The following is a 10,331-nucleotide window of genomic DNA, read 5'->3' on the forward strand; positions in this document are numbered from 1 at the left end:
CGCTCCACGCATCCATCACCCCTTTCCTCCCCTCCCCCCCCTCCACTCCAAAAACAGGGCGTCATGACGACCATCCGTAATCACCTCGACGGACCTCCCACGACCTCCTTCCCCGTCGCATTCCGATATATCATCGCATATTACTTTCTTTATTCTATCCGATGGCGATAGGTGGACGGAGAAGGTTTTTCTAATTCATTTTTTTTTTCAATTCAGGAAAATAAAATATTATTTTTTAAAATAAATTTCTATTTTTAAATAAATATTATTATTATTAATTTTGGAACAATAATATACAAAAAATAATAATAATTCCCACATTGACTATACTATTTTTAAATAAGATTATAATCAAGATTCTCTACGAGTGATATACTATTTTATTCACCATAACATTCATTCTCGATTGACGATTCTTATTATGAATGCTAATAAAAAAGCATGTCATTCATCAATCAACACGCATTATCCACATAGACCAACACAAGATCTTAATTTCTTCATGTATGAGTATATTAGCTTAAAATAAACAAGACTCTATATGGGTTACACCCTTGCTTGCTTATTTTCCAACCGATGAAAACTATCAAAGATCGTAATCCATATGCGAAATCTCGATGATAATTATTGCACAAAGTGATCAAAACCTCATCAGATTATCTGAGGAAAGCTTAGAAGAATCATGGCTGAAATTTACTGAAAATTGATTACTGAGATTCCGGGGGTAAAGTGAGACCTCAGTCCAGGTTTGCTATGACTGCATCGACAACCTCTTGGGTTGTACCGCTCCCCCCCAGATCTTTGGTCTTGTACTTGCCCTCGGCGATCACACGCTTGACGGCAGTCACCAGGCGATCGGCAAATGATGGAAACTGGAGGTGCCTCAGCATCATCGCGGACGAAAGGAGCAGGGCCACCGGGTTTGCCTTCTTCTGTTCCACTAGCTTCTCATTTCCTACATTGCCCGCTGAAGCACCTTGCTCAAACACTGCATGATCCTGACCAACATTACCTGACAACAAAAAGAATTTAGATGATCTGGGGAAGTGATTCATAGAAACCTCAAGGGGGATTTCGACAAGAATAACCAATCGCAAAAGAGTTTTTCAGAACATCAAATGAACAAGTATGACAGACCCGTGCAGTCACCGAACCTGGGGAGCATGCATGATGCTCACTGGATGATGATTACAGCATGAAACAAGGTGTACCAAGTAGTAGTGCAGTCGCAAAGTACATTTGGTTCTGCAGTGCCATGTCCCATAGACAAGTCATGTGGTCCAGCGACCAACAGGTTAACCGATTTGTCGGTTAATCAGGAAAGTCGAGGATCAAACAAAAAGAGTAAGAAATATTGTACCATGGTTTCAAATACTAAGGTTTTGTATCGACCAGTATCTCTATACCAATAAACTGAATTTACTGGCCAGAAACGACATATTAATTAACTTCTTAGTCTTTTCCCTGTTGGAATACCAAAACATACTTACATACTCGTTGAAACATCTCAAATTGATGAGATTCTGATGCAGGTACTGCACTAGTATCCAAAACCATGTTTGCACCCATTTAATGTAAATTTTGGCTCCTGAAGACCGATGGATGTGTGTGCAAGTTTCTACTTCTTGAAATAGTTTTAGCATCCAAATGGAACCAAAATATTTAATTTATCACTTCTGCCTTGCCAGAAACATGAAAAGAATCAAGAATGTATGGTTAAGCATGCACCAAAAGCAATTCGAATTCGCTACAAACTGAGAACATTCTGAAGTTTCTGAAAGTACCTCCTGGCATGACTCCAGTGCCTCCAGCAATTCCAGCAGCTGTATTTGCCACCAAATTGCCATAAAGATTTGGTGTGACCTGCAAAGGCCAAACGAATGAAGATTTACATAATACAATTCACAGTGCACAAACGAGGTTCCTGGAACAAAAGAAGTGAAATAACACTATGTAATTTGAAGACAAAAAATGTTTTCCTTTTTTTTATGGCAATCATATCTTTAACGATTTACAGGCTGTTATCAGAAAGTTTCCTGCAAGATTAATTTCTGGATTGGCAAGCTCCTCGTGTATAACATAAAACAGACATAAGGTATAGTTCAAAATTATAACTCCATGAATGAACACGATTATTTATTCAAATTCTCACACATGAACTTTTCTTGTGAGCTGATGATCCTCACCAATTGTTCTTTTAATTAGATATTATATATTTAATTTATCTTCTTACTAATTATAACCTGGTGATCCCTATCACAAGGACAATCCCAGAATTTCAAAACCAGAATTTATGTTAAGAGAACATGATTGAGAAGAAAAAAGAACAAAGTTTACTATTAATGGTAATACTAACATGATTAATATCAACTTTTGTACTTCAAAGATATTTCTCCAACACTCTGCACTACAAGTGAAGAGTTGAAGCTAATCTTCACATGCTGATTCAGCAATTTCGAATATATTGAAGGTAATCTTCTAAAAGCAATGAAGAAAGTCAACCAGATTGTTTTCCTAGTCAGAAGGACTCTCTTCTAGATGAAATCTGTGATGGTTCTTAAAGTATTTATAATTGTTGCCATTTTCACTCTAAATCTATAACTGCTTGCTTTGTTATTTACCGACACTACACAAAAGTCCTGAGCAAAATTCGTCTTACCGATCCATACCGACGTATCGACCAACCATTGATACAGTATATACCATAGTGTACCGATATACCATATGTCAATACGACATGGTGTACCGATGATATGATAAAATTATCAAAAATAGCTCCAAATATTCCTGAAAAATTAAATAAAAATAGATTAGGATTTTTAAGTTAGAAATAAATATTAATTTAGTATAATTTTAGCAAAAATAATCTAAATTAAGAAAGAATAGTGACATATCTTTTTCGAATTTTAAGTAGTTTTGTGATACATTTCAGACCATTTTTTCATTAATATTGAATTATCTACAAAAAATTATTTAAATTATTAAATTATTTTTTAAACAACTTAAACTTAAATATTCAAATAAATCAAGTAATCAATCGATGGACACACCTGGTTATACCACCAAAAACTTCACAGGCGATCGATTAGAACCCTCGATCCTATGTATCTATTTATCAATTTGATATGTTTGTCGGACTCAATCCTAAAAGTGATCTCATGACATAGTATACTGATATCGTATGTAATTAGTGCATCAATGTGGTGATGGTCGTAGTCTGACCGTCATAAACCACAAATGTTCGAAGCAACTCCCAAAGTAAGGATGATTGTGGCATATCTTAGTGCTTTCCCACTGATCTGATGCTCCATATCATAAGATCGATCACCATACTACTACTTGGAGAAGAATGATCAATTATCACCATACTACTGTTGGCTATAAGATTTTCCATAATACGACAACTGTGAATACGATGAGCTTCGCTCTGTATCTATGTCGTGTAGGCTCAATCAGATCTACTCAAAATCATCCACTGTCTTCCCTTCCCCTTCTGTATATAAACTTAACTAGTACCTCATCGAACTTCATGATCTAAATCTTAGGTGGCATGCGTAAATTATTGCTCCTCAGTCCATGCACCACCCTCAAATTGTGTACATAGGACCATCAACTCCTCGACGTTGCTGCCATCATCGATTGAGGAACTACTGCCCACGTCGCTGCCACGTCTCTGGACCGAGTGAGTTGTTGAATGCAAGTGAGAAGGTGTCTCGTCACCCGACTCGATTCTCTCCAACGATGTGACTGATGCTACTACCTTCCCACCTTTGCCTTTACATGCTGGGTGGACGACTGTAACGGTTAGGTGTCTCTAGTCCCTCAAGCAGTGTAACTCGATGTTGTTCGACTCCTTTCATCATGTTTTGACCAAGAATACATACCTCTTGATTAGAGTGCTCTTTATCTTGATCCTCCCAAATTTGATCTAATCTACTAGTCGTAGCTTTGGTGAGTTTAAAAGAGTGAAAATATGAGAATGATAAAGAGATGTGATTGAGAAAAAGTTTGAGAGAGTTGAAGAGATTGAGAGAGTAAAACGGGTGAAAGAGAGAGGAGGAAAGGGTTTAAAAATGGTTCAAACGGTCAAATTGATCGTTTGAAATGAGGCAATCTCAGCCCTTGATCGATAATCAAATTTCGATCATTACCGATCGGTACAGACCCCGTATCACACGATACGGGGTCATGTAACGTGTATCGCTCGATATAAGACAGTCCACGTACCGATCTGTACCTACTACCCGTACCAAGCCATACATCGTGGTATGGCAAACCCTAGTCCTGAGTCAAATGAGTTAAACTAAGTAAAGCTTTTCAAAGCCTAGATAACAAAATGTCCATTACGACTTAAAAAGTTCAGATATCAGTTTTGCATCATATACAACAACAAACCATAATGCCTCAACTGTTCCTATCATTGAGCTTTGTGTAATGAAATATCTCTAGTTATACCAAGAGTGTTTAAATATCTTTGTTACAAATTTTAGTGGTATTTTCTTAGGTAACCCTCTACCGCTCCTTACACCATTAATTATACTCGATTCACATTGTCTTACCACACCATATTTGAGCATATTCATATTATATTAAAATTTGAAAGCAAGTCAGCGTCTTGAAAAAATGAAAAAGAGCACAAAATTTATAATGAAAAAATGATGAAGAATGTTTCATATACCATGACATCAAATTGCTCTGGCTTTGAAACAAGTTGCATGCAGCAATTGTCAACTATAATCTCGTTATATTTTATCCCTGGGTATTTAGTTGCAACCTCGCGACAAGATTCAAGGAACAAACCATCTGCAAGTTTCATAATGTTGGCTTTATGTACTGCTGTGACTGTCTTTCTGTTGTTAAGGTAAGCATACTCAAATGCATACTTTGCTATGCGCTCTGAACAGAACTTTGTTATCACCTAGCAAAGACATTTAGTCAGGGAATAAAAGACAAGCAGGAGACATTACAGATAGCTTTAACAATAGGAAATCATTTCAGTGTTTAAATATGACATATCATGATTTTGTCTCCTAGAGTTAAATAATGACTAGGTAAATGCAAGACTGCATAGGCAAAACTAACGGCCAAGAGTAAAACAGAAAGTAGGAATGCTAGAAACCATACAGTTATTTACAGGGGGAAAAAAATAATGTAGTTGAATTGAAATCTCAATGCAACACAAATGTTCAAATAAATGAAAGTGAGAAAGTATTATAGACTCATTTCTTTTTCTTTCTTCGTAGAAGAGGGTAAAATCAGGGGAGATAACATTGAATTGCCCGGTCAAGTTTAAACAAATGCACCCAATCAGGATAGGGTTTTTACAGGCTCATTATCTGAAGTCTCGCCAAATCATTAGTTAACAATTTACGGCTTTAAGTAGTTTGTTATTTAGGAAAAAGAGTTTAAAAAATCTTTTAACTCCACTTCTGAGGTTTAGATTTATTATAATACCACCAAAAGACTCGAGTAGGAAACATAACCAACAATAAAATAAGGTATGGCCAACCATTTCTTCATTGCAATGAGACAGGCAGATTCGGGAGTATTAAATATGGTTTTTTAAACAGTTGTAAAAGAATATAAAAATACAGTAGATGCTTAAGAGGAAAATATTTGGGTAGAAGAATTGTCAGAACCTGGGCATTTAGAGGTTATAAATGAGCATCAACAATAATCTATTTTTTGGCAGTTTAGATTACAGTGAATGACAAGCAATCTACTGCAAGCTTATCATCTAAAGGCAAATGAACAGGGAATAGTAGTAGCAAAGCAGAACTGATAGAATAACAAGAGGTATTAAAAAAAAAAATGGAAATAGGATTTAAACCAGCCTCTGAATTTTCTTTCGCGGCATCGAAGTAACATATATTTTTCTCCATCACCCACATCTCCTTAAACTAAATACAAATATCTATTCTTAACTTATAGGAGTCTATCAATATTTCTTAGTAAAGAAAATTGCGAAAAATGGGACGTAAGGAGACATTGAAATCTTCCAAGCTTTAATATAATGACTCAAAACTTCATCAATCCATGAACAAAAAGTAGACTCAATAGACATGCCAAATGGGGAGGACTACATTGAGCAAGAAGAAAGCAATTCACAATCAGCGACGAGATAGCAGTTGAAACATAGTCTATGGACATGAGATCTTAAATTTGGTAATAAATATGTAAAGACTAGAACCAATGAAGCAAAAAAAATCTTTCATATTACCTATAATAAAATTGTAAAATATAGCATCACAAATAAAGGCATCTCTTCATGGGAGAAATTGGCCATTATATGATATATTACTACAAGAACACCATCCAGGAAATGCTCATGCTAAAACCACCCACCCTAAGCAGTCTTGTTCAGAGTTCTTAGACACAAAGCAGTTATGAGATTACAAGTGCTTAGGTAAACTAATTTTTTTCAATTGGAAAATGTATGTGGGAACTGGATTTATTGTAGATATATGTCCCAAAGGTCATGCATGTACAGTGGGCGTTGCTTGCAGCAAATCTAGTACTCTTTGAGAAAGATCTAACGAAATAATCAAGAACCAATTGAATTCTGTCCCTTCTATCATTTGCAGTTGATTTGGCTTATCGCTACTGATAACTATGATGAAATCCAAAAACCTGCACTCAGATCCGATCATATACCAACTAAATCCAATGGAAATATGAACACTGATTTTAATTAGGGAAAAGATCGACAAGCACCTTAAGACTCTCAACCACACCAGGCACAACCTCGTGCTCCAAACCTGAGTACTCACCCTCCGTGTTCTCCCTGATCACCACAATATTCACATTCTCATGCCTCGTGGGCAATCCCGGGAGATTAAAGCAATGAACGAGCGACGCGTAGAGGTCCAGTTCCTTCCTCAGCTGCATGTTGAGGGAACTGACTCCCCCACCCACCGGGGTGGCGAGCCCGCCCTTGAGGCACACCTTGTTCCGCCGGATCGACTCGATCACCTCCGGCGGCACTGTGGTCATGTCCCCGTGGACCTCGTACGTCTCGAAATACACCGGCGCGTGCATCGCCTCCATCACCCGCCGCACGGCGCCGGTGACGAGGGGGCCGATCCCGTCTCCAGGGATCAAGGTGACCGGCCTCGGCGCGCCGTCGCCGGGCCGAGGCATGTAGGTAACGGAGCGCCGGCCCACCGACGATGAGGAGGAGGCGGCGGCGCCTCGGAGGATCTGGTGGAGGAGCGGCGAAGATCGCCTCATCGTCGTGGGTTTCACCGATCCTCCGATGTCAGAGGGGCGGGTTTGAGGGGCACGGTAAGAGAGAATAAGGTTGCGGACAGTGAGGGACGAAAGAGGTGGAAGGGGTGAAATGACGGAGACGGCTGATGGAATGAAGCGGTTGGGGAAGAGGTTTTGAGGGTACTTTGGTCATTCGAAGGGTAGGGGCGCATCACATGATGAAGGCTATTCGTCCTTTCACGTAAGGGCGGCGCTTATATGTAAATTAAGGCAAAATTACAAATATACATATATATATATATATATATATATATTCCTCAAAGTTACAGGTTCTTTGTCTTTAGCGATTTTAATTTAAATTTATATATATGTATCTTTCAAAATTTAAACGTATATGTATGTCATTTGACACTATTATAAGTTAGCTGTTATTACAACTCTAATTAATATTTTAGATATTTTATATGTTTGACTAAAATAAACTAGTGCTAACTAACTATAGTTTGACCTTATTGACTTGGATTTCTTTATACATGTTTGTGGCGGTGACAGATAAGTACACTTTTCAAACTGTAGAAAGAAGTATGCGCGAAAGACATAACGGCATGATGGATCATCTAATTGACCACTCCATTTTTAGCTACAACAGAAAAATAATTTACATATTTCAGATGTATAATTTGTGAAGATATTTGTTTCCTTTTTGTAATGTTGTGTGTAGCAGTAGCCCAAGGTAACATTAGGGCTAACAATGCATGTTGTCTTTTTGGTAACATGTCACCAACTAAACATCAACCATCCACAGCCTATCTGTTCAACACCTCCCCCGTCTTTGCACTAATTTATTTTGTTAAGAGCACTTGTTTTTTAATGATAAGATGGAGAGGATCAGATTCAACCAAATCTTTCCTTGAGAAATATTTTCTCAACAGAATTTTCATTTCTATCCATCTTACCAAAGCTGCATTATATTCTTGTGGAGTATCATGCTGCCGCTACATCATCAGAGATATGTATACATATAACAAATTTTGTTGTATATAATAAACCAAATTTTGTCACCACAATTATTATTTCTCTTGTTTGTCATTTTGAAGCCCATATAAAATAAGACAATTAGGACATTTAGAAATTCACATTGAAGAACAGCTCCTCAAATACTTGGTTGTGCATGAAAAGTGAAAACCAATCAAAATATCACATTACCTCCATCTTCTTTTAAGTCGGATAAGGTTGATGAAAGTAGAAATTTGACTGCTGTCTACGATCTGTCAGGAAAACCAGGAAAGCTGCAAAATCTAGTCCGCATGGATAAGCAAAATTATAAGTTGTATGTGGATATCTCAAGTATTAAAACATTCAGCCTGCAAGATGGATTAGGATGTAGTTGCAAATTCTGTAATATAATCAGAGCAAGCATGGAGAAAAGCAATAATAAGTGCCTTTCAGATACCACAGGTCACACTCAAGGACACAAGCTAATGAATTAGGTTAGTTATGTATCCTCTGTGCCACGATGCAGAGATTCTATAGCCAACGATTCACAGTCATTTTAAGAACGATAGTAAGAAATGTAAATTATACGGGAGCAAGATAAGTTAATCTCCAAGGCAGGCAATCTTCCAGCAGAGTAAGATCTTTATTCTCCATTTCATGGTTCAGAAATAGATAGACGAAACAAAATAAAAAAAGCATACCTTATATTAGTTCTAGCAGTAAAAGCAACTCTTAATTGTCTTGATGGAGATCTTGTTGATGTAGTCCATTTACATGCCACCATGGACTGAGAAGCTAGAAGTTCCGCATGATCAGCACCTACGGAAATCTAAATGTACAATTGCTCTAAATTCCATATTTCAGCAAACAGATCGGCACCGGTATCATATGATCAACAGGCCAAGACCAAATATTACAAAAGGTGAAGTGCAATGCGTCATAGAATATCAAACTGACACATAATTTATACTTCCTATTAAAATGTCCAAGCAACGTATTAGTCAATTAAAAATCCTCATTTTCATCTTCAACATTAAATAGAGCTTCAGAACAAGTTGAAGGTATACCTCTAGGCAACTATGGAATTCAGCAAAAGATTCAACAGCAATGCTTTGACTGAAATATAAACAGCCGAAATCCTGTTATATCAGAAAAGAGAAGTGTGTTTTTAAGCTAGCTCTAACTCAACATCAAATGCTGCAACCACTTAATTAGAGAGCAGTGTATATCCGATGTCACAGTTGCACTGACAGGAACTGATGTAATCCCTTCCAGAATAAGTGTGATAGGACTCTGAAATCTCTTCCAAGCTCTTTGCACATGCAGTTCGTTGGACTATATCTCAAAGAATGTTGAATTTATTAGTTTGCTATCAGTAATAGATAATGTTTTAACTAATACTCAGCTCTTAATTGTTAAATACTTCTCCAAGGATCATAATGAATATTCAAGAAATTAACTGACTCCAGAAGTTTTGAGCCGATCCCTGATAGCCATAAAGAATTTTGACCAACATCTAAGGACAAAGAATTCTTATTATATACTGGAAAAAAGAATCGTACGAGACCTAAGCTATCAAACTAACAATAAATGGCCCAAGAAAAAGGAGTAGGTTGGTCAGCCAAACATCCAACAATTATGTGACATAGTTCAAGAGACAACCATTCATCTGCAAATTCTGCTAAAATGTTCATTTTAACATGCCCTGATGCGTGTGATACTTTAGTAGCCATTAACAGCTGAGAACATAACAATTGTAACTCAAAGATGAAAGAATAGAATTCATAACAAATATGATTAATAACTATATTAAACATTAGAGTACATCCTTTATTTCCCAATCATTATAGTCTAATTTGGTCACACTAACCCATCACGTTATCTGAGGTCCATTCTTAACTTTCAAGTTGTGCTTTTCTTCTTTGATGAATGATGACACTGGTATTAGCCTCATGTTTTTCTCAGAAATCTAAGTGACAATTTGTCACATTAGCAAGTGTTTAAAGCTTCTCTATGTACAATATCTAGAAAACAAATTGCATGAAATGGTTCAAATAGATGGCATTCTCAGTTCTACTTCTGTGATGCCAAACTTGCAGCTAAGATAACCTTGGAACCAGAAAAGG

General features: G+C 37.0%; 1 protein-coding gene across 2 annotated transcripts; it reads right to left on the minus strand.

Annotated features, from left to right (window-relative positions):
- Nucleotides 1-474: 474 nt before the first annotated feature.
- Nucleotides 475-7,326, minus strand: LOC135631913 (isocitrate dehydrogenase [NAD] regulatory subunit 1, mitochondrial-like). Of its 2 annotated transcripts, none has more exons than XM_065140031.1 (4): nucleotides 6,715-7,326; nucleotides 4,679-4,906; nucleotides 1,785-1,863; nucleotides 475-1,012 (listed from the first exon to the last, which is right to left on the minus strand). In XM_065140031.1, the coding sequence occupies exons 1-4, from the start codon at nucleotides 7,228-7,230 to the stop codon at nucleotides 738-740; spliced, it is 1,098 nt and encodes a 365-aa protein (XP_064996103.1). In that variant the 5' UTR covers nucleotides 7,231-7,326; the 3' UTR covers nucleotides 475-737. The 2 variants fall into 2 exon arrangements, with proteins under 2 accessions (XP_064996103.1, XP_064996102.1); XM_065140030.1 differs by having other exon boundaries at nucleotides 4,679-4,918; nucleotides 6,715-7,324.
- Between the last annotated feature and the right edge of the window lie 3,005 nt (nucleotides 7,327-10,331).

The sequence above is a fragment of the Musa acuminata genome, chromosome BXJ3-2 (genome assembly GCF_036884655.1).
Source record: "Musa acuminata AAA Group cultivar baxijiao chromosome BXJ3-2, Cavendish_Baxijiao_AAA, whole genome shotgun sequence".
In the NCBI taxonomy this organism is placed as follows: domain Eukaryota; kingdom Viridiplantae; phylum Streptophyta; class Magnoliopsida; order Zingiberales; family Musaceae; genus Musa; species Musa acuminata.

Coding starts and splice junctions, on each gene's coding strand:
- LOC135631913 (XM_065140030.1), bottom strand. CDS start 7,230: ATGAGGCGATCTTCGCCGCTCCTCCACCAGATCCTCCGAGGCGCCGCC. Junction 4,919..6,714: donor GTGTGGTTGAGAGTCTTAAG/GTGCTTGTCGAT, acceptor TGTCTTTGCTAG/GTGATAACAAAGTTCTGTTC. Junction 1,013..1,784: donor CACTGGAGTCATGCCAGGAG/GTACTTTCAGAA, acceptor TTTTGTTGTCAG/GTAATGTTGGTCAGGATCAT.